General features: G+C 26.9%; 1 protein-coding gene across 1 annotated transcript in view; it reads right to left on the bottom strand.

Annotated features, from left to right (window-relative positions):
* LOC101241003 (uncharacterized) overlaps nt 1-15697 on the bottom strand; it is a 94907-nt gene extending 79210 nt beyond the window's left edge. Inside the window, exons 1-2 of the mRNA XM_065820374.1 lie at nt 15257-15697; nt 3151-3344 (exon numbers count right to left, since the gene is read on the bottom strand). Of these exons, the coding sequence (XP_065676446.1) occupies nt 3151-3344; nt 15257-15546 (484 nt within the window). The 5' untranslated portion in view covers nt 15547-15697. The remainder of the gene's footprint in view (nt 1-3150; nt 3345-15256) is intronic.
* Between the last annotated feature and the right edge of the window lie 1487 nt (nt 15698-17184).

Below are 17184 nucleotides of genomic sequence, written 5' to 3'. Positions count from 1 at the left end.
GAGTTTTCTGCGGAAAAAAGAAACAAAACAAAAACATGACGAAATATTGTCTACCTTCTCCCTTTGGTGAAGGTAGACAATATTTCGTCTGACTTTTTTTTTCTGTGAACTTTGGCAAGTCAGACAAGAAAACTTTGGTTAAAAAATCATGCAGAAAAATATGAAATAAACATTTTTTAAGGAATATGGTACTAAACTGCTTATGTAAAAAGTTAAATGAAAATGTATGCATAAAAAGAAATTGATTTTATTTCCTACTCTAAAACATCATTTTTATAATCATAACGCAACTGTAAAAACCTAATTTAAAACAAATTTAAATCTTTTTAAATTTGTTTTTAATTAGGTTTTTACAGTTAGAATTATTGCTAGAAAATAAACAATAAAAACCCCTAACACTACGCAATATGCAGTTGTTTTTTTACAACATCAAAGTAAAGCCACAGGAACATATTTGTTCCGGTAGATAGTAAAATGCATTAGCGCAAAATTAACCAAAGTTTTCTCGTCTGACTTCCCAAAGTTCACGGGGAAAAAAAGTCAGACAAAATATCGTCTACGCAACCAGATAAAATATATTATTCTTATTTTTTTGATTTTAATGCGCTCCATCCAATTCAATCTAACTTTTTCATTAATACGTCATTATTTTCACATAGCTACATACCGTAAGTCAACGTAGACACTGCCGACAATTTATATATATAAGAAATTGAACTCGGGCGGATAAACTAGATTTCAGATTGAATAAAATTCGATCAACGGCTCTAAGTTTGAGAATTCTTCATCCGCATTTGAACAATTGAGTGATGCAAAAGTTTAATGTTTGGTATCTACGTTTTTCTTTTAATACCGGAAATGAAATATTGTATTGCTTTATATCTATTGTTGTATAACGAAGAAATAGTGCTGACTATAGAAAAACTTTTTTTCAAAAGTTTTTCAAATAGCCGAATGCCAAATTTAAATGAGAGTGGTTTGCACACTTGCCTCAGAAGATAGAGATCCGTCTTCAACGCCACCTCTGGGCAAGTTATATAGCATCGGTAAGGAAGGAGGTGTGGTGCTTTGTGATAAGATTGTAAGGACTTCTTGGGGCACCTAAAATTCAAAAAAAAAATTGGACATCCTAGTTACAGCTATCAAAAGTCTTTGCTGCGTCTAAGGAGCATAATTACACAGATGAATTATTGCTGTTGTAATGTTTAATTGTTTCGCTTATTAAAAATTCACCATGTATCGTTGAACTGCTTTTACTAAATCCGAAGATTAAATCCGTAAATTGTAGGGGGTGAATATTTCTAATAACCAGGAATATAATTAAGATTAGGTATTCAAGAACTTTTGTAAAAATCGGTAAAATGCTAATACCGCTGTAGTTGCTCGTGCTATCTATAGACTTTTTGTACGATTTAACAAGGGGTACAACAATTGATGTCGAAATTGGTTTTAGTACTCATCCATGATTAATGAAGTAATTAAAAAGTTCTAATTATCGTTTGTTAAAGTATAACACTTTGTGTATTTTAAATGTTCTGCTGAGATACCAAAAGAGTCCAAAGAACTTTTTGATTTTTGATTAGAAATAGCCGTAATTATATTTTCTTTAATACATTTAATGCTGCTAATAAATGTATTTAATACATTTTCAAAGTGGTTTGTGACCTCTATAGTAATTGATTCTATGCCTTTTTTATTGTTTATGGTAAATAATCCAAAAATTGTAACTTTGTTAAAAACATCTAATATCATTCCAAAGGTTTTTGGCTCACTGTCTTTTAGCTTTTCAATTTTAATATACTGCATCCAAATTTTATTTTATTTTTTGAGCCAACTTGATGGTATTGCGAAAGTTTTTTTGAGCTGTTAGAAAATGATTAAATTTTAGAGTTTAAATCTTTTATAAATCCAGTATCTCTCCATTTTTTTTAAAACTAATTTTTCATAAAAGTTATTAATTTATTTAACAATTAAAATTTTTAAATAATTAATTAACTCATTAAATGATTATTTAAAGCTAATTTTAAAATTAATTCTATATCTAATAACCATATATTTTTTGTTCATACCAAAATTTTATTTTATTAGTCAGCTTTTTTTTTTTATTTATATGGTGATTATATTTTCGTAATGTAGTTTGATAAATACCATATATTATATGTAAATAGTATATATTCTGAATTACGAATATATATTAATGTTGTTATCGACTTCAACTAAATCGACTAAATCGACTAAAAGTCGACTAAATTCGATTTTTCAAAGTCGAAATTAGTCGACTTTGAAAAATCGAATGGTTGATTTAATTGACTATAGATTTCTTACTAATTGAATTAAAATCGATTTAGTCGAATAATAATCCTAAAACCTTTATATCTTTTTATTCGATTTAACGGTTTAAATTTTTAATTTTTGTTTGTTCATTTAGTAACAACAGCATGTACTATTCCAACTTCTACAAACTACCTAGCTTTTTGTTTATTTTTTTTTTTATCTTAAAGGTTTATCTAACTGATAGTATTTTAAAGGTTTGTCTAACTCATAGTATTTTTGCATCATTTATATCAAATTAAACTTTCGGTTATGCATTTCATTAATTTTTTTTTTTTTTTTTATCAACACTTTATTTGTGATTTTCACAAATAATTTTATACTGGGCCGTTCCAACTGACTCGTGGCCCTGGGGAAAAATTAATTTGTGAAGCTCCAAAATCTAAATGTCATCTATACTACCACATTGTTTATATAATTGTATAGACTTTATGATATTTAGCAAGTATTTAAGACGGTAAAAATTTATTGGGTCTTAGGAATAAATTGACCCGTCGTCGGAGTGGCTCTGCTCTCATATTGTTTTGATTCATTAATATTTAAATAATATGATGTTAAGAAATAAAAACCAAATAAAAAATGCATTAATATTGTATTTTTTATTCGTTTTTTATTTTTTACATAATATCATTCAAATATTAATGAATATTAATGAAATAAGAATAATCGATAATGAATATTAATAAAATAAGACAACAATGTCGAGAGTTTTAAACCAATAAAATTTTGAATCGTCAACTTTTTTTATTTATTTTTAAAACCATGATTTAAAGCTTTATAGTTTAAAAATACTCGACATTGTTGTCGTATTTATCTTACCTGGAGGGTAAAAAAGGGCAACTACATATGTGCATGTCGTTTCTTCTCCGTCTGAAGTTTTTGTATTGCGGATTTTTTTACCAACACCAACAGATTTTGATCCTTTCCAAACCAGTTGAGTAAAAGATAATGTTTTTCTAACATTAGTATTTCTAAAGTTAAAATCCATTTCTTTGCTGCAAACTTCATCGTACCTAAACGTAAAATTATAACCAGATAAATTAATTGTTGTGAATTAAAAAAGCTTCACTCAAGTAAATTAGGCTACGCTCAAGTATTTATTAAATATATCAACTACTTTTACCAACATATATTTAAAGTTGCTCATTATTTGAATAGGCTAGTTGAATCAATGTATACAAAAACGTTTTAAGTCATTTTTTTTAATATTTGACTTTTTGATGAAAATTTGTTCTTTGAAGACAGTTCCACCATTGTATAGTAAAACATTCTAAATCAGACCTCTCCGTACATGTTAAATAGAGAGCTGAAATATTGTCTGTAAAATAAAAGATTCTAGGTCAGTGACTTAGAAGGATTTTGTTGGCAACACTGAGAAAACCAGCTGTGTTCTGCTGGTAGCTTTCAGATGTTTTTAATCCAATTTTTGTTTTGTTTTGGTTACGAGTTTGAGGTTATTTGGGCTTATTTTATTATTCATGTAGTTTTCTCGCAGTGAACACAATGTTTCAATTTCAGATCTTTTTTATTCATTAAAAAAACTGCCTCTACAAAAATTCCTCGTTCAACTTATACTTTAAAAAACACCTCAAATATGCTCATAAAAAAACCGTTTAGACTATATTTATATTTCCACAAGGAAACTACGTCAGTCAAATCCGCCGTACAGGGTTTCTCCCACGCAATTTAATAATTAAATTGCGTTATGAATAGTAATTATTACAATTCATCTCGTTGTTTTAATGAAAAAGACTTATAATGGACGAAGAGCCTAGTACTAGCATTGGAAGAAAGGTTAAAAATGAGGCTATGTGGAAAGGAATGTTGTTAAAGAAGCTAGAGTGAAAGGTAAAGAGTACATGACTACAAAGGAAGAACTGTACCTGCTATTACTGTTGGAACTGATTGCAGGTGAGATTTGTATTGCAATTTCGATACCCAATTAGCCTTTTAACAATTTTTTTATTACATACCATGCAACATGTTTTCATCAAAACGTCTTAGACAACACGTTCCATATCGTTCCATTTAATTGTCTGTAGGCCACTCATTGATGGGCTGATGGTCCAAACTTACAAGTTGTCTTAAGTCGTCGATCGCATCATCGAGTTTCCGCAAAATGTGTGCTACCCATTGGGTAATGTTCCAATAAAAAGAGTGAAACTGCAGGATATTAGGAAGCTAATGCAACATGTTCCGGATGAGTTCAGTGGTTTTTATGATGAACTCATGAGCTGGCCAACAACCGACGAGACGAATGGCGGGGAAGAGGAACACGATATCCAGTGAGATGTCTAACAAAGGCTTTGTAATCGGTCCTTTTATACATTGTGTGATTTAACATATGTAATAGTTTGAACTTTGATTTTTAATAGTTTTTTGTACAAAAAATGAATAAATATATAAATGACAAGTTTTTTGTTATTATCTTTAACAAATGTAAACAAAAAGGTTCTAAGTCAGACAACTTTAACTATGTATAACACATATATATATCACAAATTTTGATATATATTTTAACAAATCTAATATTTAAAGATGTCAAAAAGCACCCAGAATTTTTTTTGAATTTATTAAAGTAATAATTTTGGGTTTAATAAGTTTTTTCTCTTTCCCCGAAAAAATAGTTTTTATGACTTAGAACGTTTTTGTATACATCGATTCAGTTATAATATATCTTATGATTCAGAAGTAAATTACAAGTAATGTTATTTCTTTAAACTAATTAAAAAATGAGCAAATATTTATAATAAATATGAAAAAAAATAAAATAAGAAAAGTATATAAACTAAAATAACAATAAAAATAGTAATTTTCCAGTTTTCTTTTATCTTTTTTAGTTTATTTGCTTTAATTAAATCTAATTTAATAAGTTGTTTTTTTTTTAATTTTTTAGCATCTGTTCAAATGAGTTGACCAAAGTTGTTCAAATGAGTTGATAAAAAAGATTTTTTTCTTATCAAAATCTGCCTAAACTATCAAGTCATTTTATGTTTCACCCTGCAGTTTTTTTATTTCTTTTTTAAAATAGAACTTAAAATTCTTCATAAGAAACAAAGTTATCTTTAGAAGAATACCCTTTATTGAGAAATGAATTTGCAATTTCAACAAAAAAAAAAACGTTTTAAAGATTAAAAAACATTAAAAAACGAAACTCTAAAATCAGGCACGGGTAAATTTGCACTTTGGGTAGATTAGGGTATTATGAGCACCTTAAGCGAAAATTGAAATATTTTCAAAAATAATAATGTTGGATGTAAAAATTTTTTCGAATAAACAATTGTTAAGGATTACTACTCATGATTCACTTAGATATTTAGGTACCCGAAATTTTTTCTTTAAAACACAGTGGTTTTAAAAAAGTACCAAAAATGCTCATATTAGCCAGACCACTTGCTAATATGAGCACTTTAAATTAGCTCAAAAAAATAACATTGATTAAGTAAAAAAAATACCAACCTGACAGTTAGAACTAATTTGTGGATTATAATGATTTGTTACAAACAAAACTTATCATTAAAAGATCAAAATTTAAGCAAAATTAAAACAATACTACTTTGTTTTTGTTTTGCTAAGAAAAATTAGTTGTTTTTTTTCAATTTTATTAACTCAAACCTTTAAACGATCTTTTGAATTTAAATTACAGAAATTTAATTAGTATTGTTAAAATATCAAAAATTTTTACTATGTTTTGTTTTTATTCAAAAAGCAATTAAAACTACTGCATTTTTAGGACTTTAAACTAGGTAATTTTAATGAAAAACACTGGGTAATTTGAGTAAGCTCTTATTACACAAAAATGAAATCAAAAATAAATGTTTCTATGCATTATTTTTCAAACAAAAATGGAAAGGATTTTTAGCTAACATATTTTTCTTTATTTAAAAATTTCTTATAAAAAATTAAATTTCATTATTTTAGCATCAAAATTCCACGCCACAGATTTATTCGTGTGTAATGATATTATTTTAACAACGCAAAAAGTTTAATAGGGTTTTAATTACTTTATAAACCTCTAATTACTGCATATAAGTTTACTCTAATTATACTGATTCCTGTTTTCACAACCTAAAGTCGATTCAAAAAATACAAAGCAACTTTAACTTCACTGCTTATAACTAAGAAAACTTTAAGTATGCTCTAATTACCAAGGTAATTAACCTTAATACTTTGATTAATTGCTTAAAAAATACGAACTTTATAAATTGCTGAACTATTACTGTTTAATCTAATTAAATTAAGTTATATAATGTAATCTAATTGAATTAGCTGTAAAATGAGTGAAAAAAATAAATAATCTTATAATTTCACTTAATATCAATCGATCAACATTATCAACTGACACAAGTTGTTGGTGTAGCTTAAGAAATAAAAAAACTTGTAGAGCAGCGTGCTATTTTAAAGTCAGCTTTATCGCGCTCAATAATCTTATCAGTTCTGTTGGGTCTGGTTCATTTTAAGAAGTTTTTGTAAATAAAATATAGTCGAAATACTAATTAAAATTGCAGACTTGGATTTTGACAGAACGCACAGATCTGTGGCAGACTTTTTGGAAAGTTATTTAGAATATTTAAAACAATAGTCCGTATTTAAAAAAGATTGACCGAGTAATTAATTGTATAAGGTGCGAACAGAAACACTTCAGCTTTACTATATCTTTTAAGCTCTAATAAGTATAATACTTTATCTTTTAAGCTCTAATTTAGTTTAAATTGTATATGTAAAAATGTTTGTAGATAATGTTTTTAAAATTTTAAGTATTTTTAAAATCTTCTAACACCCTACTATAGGCCAGCCTGATGGCACCGCGTATAACACGGAATTCCTAATATGTATTAATTTTCCAAATGTTCAAAAAATCATAGTAAAAAAAAATTCTATGAAAGGCTCAAATTTAAAGTGTTGCGCCAAAAACGTAATTAGTATTAAGTTTTCAACGTAAAATTAAACTACGAAGAAATGAATTAAATTGATCGAGAACAAGTTTTTTTTTTTTTCCATGCTTTATATAAGGTTACTTTCTATATATATATGTTTGTGTGCCACAAAATTTGAAATCAATTTTTGAAAGCTTTTTTCTCAACCAATTTTGCTCAAATTTTGCACACTTAATCATTTTCGATGACAACACAAGGAAATGGAAAAATTTGACCAAAAAAAGTTAATTAAGTTAACAAAAATTTAATTTGTATTTCCCCATGAGAACATTGAATTAATAAAAAAAAAATTTAAAAACGTAACAGTAATTTTTCCTTCTACAAAAGATAACAAAAAAAGAATTTCTAGGCCCAATAGAATTCTGCTTGCATAAAGCATGGATTTGAAAAAAGAATTTTTTTTTGATTTACTAGTTTTTTTTAAAGTAAAGAAGTTGTCTTTAACAAGCTTAAGAGTAAAAAAAAAACTTTGTTCTTTAATTGATGTCGTTATTCTGTACTTTGATTTTTCATGTTTATTATATTGTTTTTTTTTTTAAATTTATTTTCATTAACCAAAAAATCTTTATTTACATTTTCACTGTTTTATCTTAAGTTAGGAAAGTTACTGAAATCTTTGCACAATAATAAACAATATAACTAACAATAAGTTATTAACGTTTTTTTATTTAGGGAATTAGAAATACTGTCGCTAAACTAAATTTGATGGTAAAGTACACCAAAAATAACCATAACAACAACAACAAAAAATAATAATAAATGAAAGTTGCGATGAAACGTATCATTTATGTTATATTTGCGTAAAAATCTCACCCAGCTCCTTAAATGCTGTTGTTTCTTCATTAGTGCTTCATTCATCAGTTGTAAAATAGCAATATTGCAATATTCTATTTGACCGAAATTGGCGAGCTAAGCAAGTTGCTCATCTAAAAGCTATCGAGCTATCGATTTAAATAAGTTTTTTTTACCTATCGCTGACAACATTTTAAACCCTTGAATATTTAATGCAATTTTAAAGCAATATAAATTTATTTAATGATAAAAATTACTTTTTTTCAAATGTCGAAATGCAATATCGCATTCGCCCTGACTATAACCCTATAAAGTATGAGCTGAAGTATTACATGGTTTGACAGATTTTGTCAATTTTATAACATTTATATTATTTATATTTATAACAAAAAAAAAATTTGTGAAAGAAGTTTTATAGAATTTATTAATTGCAAAGATGATTTAAATTTTTTTTTTTTGAACTACTTACAGTTGTTATTTTTGTATATTATTTAGATGTTACAGATTTATAAGTTACCTAATGTTACAATAAATAGGGATCGGTGATAAGGCTAATCGTCGCATTTGTCTTGCACCAACCATAGATTTTGTTGGGAAAGCAGTACAATATCGAAAAAAAAATTGCTCGAAAAACGGATTAATAATGAAATTTTTTTGATCGAAACGATTTTTTGGGATTAATATCAAAAATTAATTTTAAGAAATTAATTCGAAAAAAAAATCGAAATTAATTTAAAAGGAATAATGTCGAAAATACCTATACGGAATAATAACGAAATTTGGATTTTGGAATAGTATCGAAAAACTAATGAAGGGGTAGAACATGCGAGGGATGTTGTTACATCAGCTGATAAATAGATAGAACATGCAAGGAGTGCTGAGGGTTGGTGTGGACCGGCAGAATATCAATTAAAATTCACAGTTTCAGTTTATTCTCTATATCGATATTAATCCGAAAAGTTCTTTTTTGAACTTTTCTCTTTTGAGCTATTTCGACCTTACTCTTCTTTTCGTATTTTAGATACAATTACTTTTTTTTACAATATCGGTATTATTCTCTATTTTGATACTGTTACTACTAGCCAATTTTGTTATATATTTGAACATTACATTTTTAAAGTGCAAAATAAACTTAAAATAAGTGGCAAAATTATTTAATTGTCTGGACCCTACTCTCATATTATCCCATTATGGTTGCTTTTTTTTTTTTCTTTTTTTTTTTTAAATTAGATAAAACAGAATTTTGAGAAGGTTAGAAAAAAATGTTTCTTTACTTTTTATAATAAAACATAATCTATAACTTGTATTACATAAGCTCTGAGACCAATAACATATAATGTATATAGCTACATCGGTACTTTTGTTTATTACACTGATACTTTGATTAATTTCATCAGTTTAAAATAAAAAACAGTCCAAATTGCAAGTTTCTTTTATTTTGCAGTTTTGCTCCATATTCCATTATAGATAAAGAACTTTAACGGGTGATAACTAAAAATCTGGACAAAGTTAAAGTTAATTTTGCTTCGTGTTAAAAAAAGTATACATAATAATTAAAATATATTTATTTAGCTCACATATTCTTTTTTTAGAAAAACATAAAAAGTATTTGAATCAATCATTTAAAAATGAAGGTGAACCAAAAAAAAGATGAGCAGCGGAAACGTGTGTTTGAGTTTTATTTGGAAAATATAAATCTCGGCAAAACATACACAGTAAAGCATTTTCTTGCTGAAAATATTCCAAGAGCTACTATTTATGACATAATAAAACGCGCTGAAAACAAATTTGGACATGAAAGAAAGCCTGGAAGTGGTCGTATAGCCAAAAAAAATGCCAAAAAGTAAGGTTTCTAAGCTTAAAACCATGTTTGAACATCAAGATGGTATTTCGCAGAGGCAAATAGCTCGTAAATTTAGTATTTTGCAACCGTATGTGAATAAAATACTCAGAAATTAGTCTGCTTTTAAATGTTTTTAAAAGCAAAAGATTCCGAAGCGAGATGAGCAAATGATGCTAAGAATTCGAACATGCTGCAGTCGACTTTACCAAAATTACCGAGACTTTGAATGGATCATTGACGATGAATCGTATTTTACTTTAAATCACAGTTCGATAAATGAAAATGCTAGTTACTACCCAGAGATACTTTATTGACTCCATCAAATGTAAAATAAAGCCAAAAAGAGAAGTTTCCAGAAAAAATAATGGTCTGGATTGCTATTTCGGCCAAAGGTACCTCAAAACCATATTTTCAAGAATCTAGCAACGCTATCAACCAGTTTATTTACTTAGAGCATTGTGTTCAAAAGAGACTTATCTTGTTTATAGAAGAGCATCATTTAAATGATAGTTTTGTGTTCTGGCCAGATCTTGCATCTGCTCATTACGCCAAAAGTGTATTGGAATATTTAAAGACTAAAAATATTGAAATTGTACCAAAAAAGATAATCCGCTAAATTTACCCAAATGCAGGCCCATTGAAAATTTTTGGTCAATATTGAAAGGTCTTGTGTATAAGAATAATTGGCAAGCAAGAAAACTTTCACAACTTAAAGAAAGAATTAAGTGTTGGTTGACCAAAGTTGATCCTAATGTCATCCAAGAAACAGTTAGTCGCACCAAGAGTTTAATGTCAGACGAAATGGAGTGATTGAATCAAATTGAATATTATATTAAATAAATTAAATAATTCTCTATAAAATACTTTTTTTTATTTTATAAAACATTAAAAAACGAGGAAGTTATGATCCTATAAACTTTGTCCGGATTTTTAGTTATCACCTGTTATAATTAATTTTTTTTAGCTCTTATGGTCTTGAAAGTCACCCAGGGGCGGTGCTAATTGTGGTGAGGAGTTAAAACCAAATGGTTTCAACTCCACCCTTTTTTAAAAATAATTTATAATTTTTGGTCTGTTAGAAATCTGTTAAAAAAGAAAAAAAAAAATAATAATATTAATAACTACAAAAAGTTTAAAAAAAGCTAACCAGCAACAAACAAGTGTAACAATAAACATAATTTAAAAATGATTTGCAATGCCAATATACATTATTTGCACTAAAAACATGATTCACCTTTAACAAACCCTTTGATTTAGCCTTTTTTTATTTGGTATGCATTTTTTACACCTTTTTCTGCAATATAATTTTGGCATCGCATTCAATTGGTAAAAAATTATTGTCGAAGTTGTACTAAATATCATCGCCTGTCATTTTGCTGGATATTCCATCGCTCTCAAAATGCGTACGTAAACGATAAAAAACACTTAAATATCCTGATCTAAAATTTTTGATGTGGCTTGTTTTACTGCGTCCACGGTGCAAAAATGTATATTTTGATGCCTCTACATAAACTTGAACGCGAAGGAATTTATTTTTGAATGTTGTTTTTGATTCCGACCGAAGTTTTAAAATTTTACCAGTGGCGCATATAAATTAGGGGTGTCCCGGATAACATTTTTTTATTATCAGACCAAATATCGAATACCTGGATATCTAAAAATTATTTGGCCGGATATTATACCTACCTCATGGCGGTGAAATGTTTATTTCTCCACGTTGAGATTAAAAAAAATATATAAACGAGTGATAAAATTATGTATTTGTTGTGCATATATGATTTTAGTAGTATTTTAATATCAATATTAACAATATTGAGTAGAAATCATTTACACTAGATTATTTAAAAATAACACATTTCTAGATTTCTTTTAATTTTCAAATGACATGAACATGAATTATCCGCTATATAAAAACCTGGATAAAGTTATTATCCGGCCAGATATCGCATACCGAATAATACTCCTATCCGGCCTAAATGTCCGACCGGATAGCTTATCCAGGACACCCCAAACATAAATTGTTGCATTTGCGTGGAAATCCCATTGATGCACATTCAGCCATTCAAAAAGTTTTTTCTCATTAATTAAAAAGTTTTCTCGCAATATTTGCAGTATTCAATATTTGTCTACTTTTTCCATTTTAAAGAAGAAGAAAATTAGAAGGAACTTGGTGGAAGATTTAAACTTACATACTTAAATAAATTAAATAAGTAAACAATTTAACCAAAATTTGAATTATGTTGCATCAAAGAAACATATCATTATCTTTCCAACGTGTCAACAATTGGAATTGTTTAAACGGCGAAAACGATTTATTTTAAATTGCATTTTTATTTGGTTATTTAGGATTTTTTCTATTTATTTAAAAAAAATACTTTGTTACAATATTCTAAAAAAAATTATTCTCAAAGCATATTGATGTAATCAAAAAAAGTAACTTTTGTCTGCCATCCATTTTCGATATGTGAGAAATAAAGTTTTGTCTTGGCATCAATATGGCCCATCAATATGAAATCATTTCCAAGATAAAAATAATAAATACCTAAAAAGCATTTCATCGTTTAAACGGCATGCTAAAATGCACCTTTTTAATTCCTGACATATATGTTATCGTTTACAGTATTTGTTTTAAGATTTTTGAACTTTTCTTCTTATTTGTTTTGATATTTTTTGTTTTCAATTTTTTACACTAAAAAAAAAATATGAGATTTGCTTTATTAAATTTTTATTTTACTTTAAAAATTAAAGTGTTTTTTTAATGAGTGACTAAAGGGGCTCTATGAAAAGGTTGTGATGATAAACGCATCATCCTTACCTTCTTTGAGCCCCTGACTAATTATAACAGTATATATATATGTATATATATATATATATATATATATATATATATATATATATATATATATATATATATATATATATATATTTATATATATATAAATTTATTATTGCTCTGTTCTTTTAGAACATTGAGCACTCTGTTTGTAGAATACACTAACATAATTTATAAATTGATTTGATCACCTCTGATAATTTATATACTTATATGTATGTATATAAATTATCAGAGGTGACCGGCTAAGGAAGATACACTGTTTTTTTTTCCATGCTTTATATAAGGTTACTTTCTATATATATTTGTTTGTGTGCCACAAAATTTGAAATCAATTTTTGAAAGCTTTTTTTCTCAACCAATTTTGCTCAAATTTTGCACACTTAATCATTTTCGATGACAATACAAGGAAATGGAAAAATTTGACCAAAAAAAGTTAATTAAGTTAACAAAAATTTAATTTGTATTTCCCCATAAGAACACTGAATTAATAAAAAAAAAATTTAAAAACGTAACAGTAATTTTTCCTTCTACAAAAGATAACAAAAAAAGAATTTCTAGGCCCAATAGAATTCTGCTTGCATAAAGCATGGATTTGAAAAAAGAATATTTTTTTGATTTACTAGTTATATATTTAACTTACGTTACATCACTTACGTTACCGACGATTATTATCGCGGATTTTTTTAATCTAAGAGTTAGAGTTACGTAACAAAAGAATTGCAAAAATACTCATTCATTAAAAATAATTAACAAAGGAAATTTTTAAAAACTGGTGGCTGCTAAGTATTTACATTTGAATCTTTTGAAATATTTGTGACATAAAAATCACTGTTTAGGAGGGAGAGGGGTTCAGGTGTATGTGATCGTTTGTGTCAGGAGGGAAAGGGGATAAATGACCCCCTTTAATTGCATTAACAAACGATTTGTTATACTAAAACAAAAGCAAAAAAGGTTTTAACTGATTTTTTTTTTTAATGTCTAAATAAAAATATTTATATAACTTTTTTTTAAATTTATTTATGTATATTTATATGTCAACCAAAACAAGGATACATAAACAAATAAAAAAACAATAACTGAAGTAATTTTAATTAACATTAAAAAAATGAAATATTTTTTTTAAAAATTCATCTAATATAAAAAGTTTCAGTTGGAACCTTGTCAAACCAACGCAAATAATGACGTAATTCATTTTGTAAACGAAAAAGCACCAGAACTTTAGTAAATGCGGGTAGTTTTAACTTACATTACACAAATTTAAAATAAAAATGTGCTTTAATCAAGGGCGGATCTAGACCGTGTCGTAAGGAGGGGCAATTTTAAATATTTTTTGATTTGGGGTATGCAGACGATCTAGTAAGGAGGGGGGGGGGGGCAATATTCAGATTTAATGATTTATAAGCAAGCAATCACACAATTTTAAATTTGTACCACACAATTTTATTATAATTGTAATTTTATTGAGACAACCTAACTATATTATTTCCTTTTTCAAACAACTTGCTGTGTTTATTATACAAACTTACAAAAAAATACTTTCTAAGGGGAAGCGATCGCTCCCATCCCCCCTCCCAATGGATCCGGCCTTGGCTTTAACTAAGCATCGTTATTCAAAACTTTAAATGTAAAATCATAACATTTAATATTCTTTCGCATATTTTATTAAAAAACTTAAGTTTTTAAAAGTTTATCGTGTTTTTGTTAACTTACATTACATGAAAATTGCAAAAGTTAAACAATAAACAATTTCATCAAAATTTTAGTTATGTTACATTAAAGAATCTACTATTACATTTCCAACATGTTAAGATTGGAATAGTTTAAACGGGTAAAAAAATTTATTTTAAATTGTATTTTTATCAAAACCCTTAATAACAATATTCTTAAAAAAAATTATTCGAAGCATTTTATATATTATGCAAATAAATTTAAAATCGATTTTTTGTTTATTATCGCTAGTTGTTAACGAGACATTATTACAGTTATTAACGAGACATATCGCAAGCGATTACTTTTTGGACGAAATAAAGTGACGTTGCCCTAATTCTTTTTATTAAATCCAACGGATTTCCAAAATCAAAATTGTTTCTTAAATATACTCTTCTAAGCAATGCATCAGCTTTAATAATATCTGACTAAAAATAAACTTCTTCTTTAGCTGCTTAATTTAGTTTGCCTGACGGGATCGTTAATGTTATGTTGGTGTTGCATTGGCATCTTGTTTCATAAGGTAAGAATTACGTTGGGCCACTGCTATTATTAAGTTATTTACATTACATCGGTTTAACATAGAGCTATGTTTTTATTAATTTTAGTGTAACACTGCTAATATTTGCAAGTAATCTTATATTTTGTACCAGTAATCTTGTATTATTAAACAGTACAACTTTTAACATAACCCCTAGACACTAAACTTTAAATCTGATTTTATAATCATTATTTGCAACATATGAAACCTAAGCTGTTTTTAATAGCACATATTGAATTTGTAAATTATTTAAACAAATAAGATTTTACCAAGCATTGACAGCTTCACTTGCAAGTAGTTGTCTATTATAATTGGTGCATAACATGAAAGTGTTTTCGCCAGGTTCTGTTGGTTTGGAAAAATTTCCATCTTTCGCTATTAAATTAGCTAAATGTTGAGCTTTTGCAGTAAGATTTGAATCAAGAACCAAACCGCTTGCTTTGTGATTCTTCCTGAGCTCATTAGCTTTCTTTAAAAAATCTGCAGTAAAGTTACGAGCTTCACTTAATGCATTGAACCATAAAATAATATATAAGAATAAAAACGCTAATAATGCCATGGTTAAAATTATGCTGATGAAATTGACTCTAATAACAATAGTTGCACATTTTTCAACTTGACAAAATTACCATATTTCATTTAAGCCTAAAGAAGACAAGTCTTACTCATACTCTGTAAGATAGTTTGTGTTAGAAATTTTTTTTTGTTTCACTTGAATGGCTATGAACTGTTTATAAGGATCGCGTAAGACGGGGGTGCAAGTTTAAGATTTTTGCAAGTTAAAGATTTTTAGATATTTAAACTGCTTAAAGAACGACAGTTTATTTTTAAAAATAACCAAGAAGCTTTTTTTAAAAATAAACTGAAACTATTATCTTTTTCAGCGTACATTCAGTCATAATGGCACATAAAATCGAGTACTTAGCTTTGCTATTAAAGTAAACCTGATTATTGAAACAAATCATTAGTACTAGGCTTTTTCAAATTTATCTTTAAGAACTGTTACATACACCTATAAGTTTCCCTTATAGGTATATATAAAAAGTTTTAAAAAATTATTTAAAAATAATTAAAAAAAAAAAAATGAAAACTTATGAATTTTGGACATGATGGGATTTTTAGATCTAGATTAAATAAAATAGAAAAAAGTTAAAAAAAAAAAGTAGATTAAAAAGAATAATATAATTTTATCACCAATCATTATTATTGTAGTACAGGCACAATAAAAAAAAAAAAAAACCTTAAAAAATTTCACGTAAGCTTATGTAAAATTTTGCTAGTTTTTATCATGAAGCATAATTAAGCTGAATGGCAGGGCGAGACAACGCCTAAATGGTCATTAACCCGACACCGCATGTTGTATATTTAAAGAAACAAACAGAATTTGACTTAATTTCATAGTCTTTATTTAAATTAATATGCATATGTTTAGTTATTCCGTAAAATATACTAATAAACCCGCGGTTTAAAACACATCAATTGTTTTTTTGTTCCTAAGAAATGTCTTTTTTATCAATTTCAAACAAGAAGAAATCTGCGGTTAGCTACTTTTGAAAAAGGTATTTTTTGAAATAAATATCTATACATATATAAAGGGTTAGAATATATATAAAATTATTTTAAATATTTTTAATTTTTAGTAAGTGTAATAAAAAGGAATAAAACCATTTTTTCCATATATGGGTTCTGCTAGCTTTATTTTACATTTTAGGATATTTTTTAACATATAAAGTAATTTTCTATACCCTTTCTATGTAGTTGTTACTGGCCCACAAAATGTTTTCTTTGACTTTTAGATGAATTGCAAAAGTTTTTATGGTTCAAAAAAACAACAACAGTGGGTTACACACTGATTGCGTATTCCACCAACTAATCTGTCTGAAGAAAGTGACCTTTCAAGTGACACTGATGATGATGATTCTATTAACACAACATCCCCAGCATCTGCACCTTGCAATAATGGAGGTCATGATGAAGGTAACATTTTGTATTCAACTAATGATGTTCTTAGACAGTTTATACACTAGTAAATAAATAAATAAATAAATAAATAAATAAATAAATAAATAAATATATATATATATATATATATATATATATATATATATATATATATATATATATATATATATATATATATATATATATATATATATATATATATATATATATATGTTTTTTGCATTATTTATGATTC

Source organism: Hydra vulgaris, chromosome 15, assembly GCF_038396675.1.
Source record: "Hydra vulgaris chromosome 15, alternate assembly HydraT2T_AEP".
Classification (NCBI taxonomy): Eukaryota; Metazoa; Cnidaria; class Hydrozoa; order Anthoathecata; family Hydridae; genus Hydra; species Hydra vulgaris.
The sequence above is the reverse complement of the archived record's forward strand: the minus strand, read 5'-3'. Positions and strand labels throughout refer to the sequence as shown.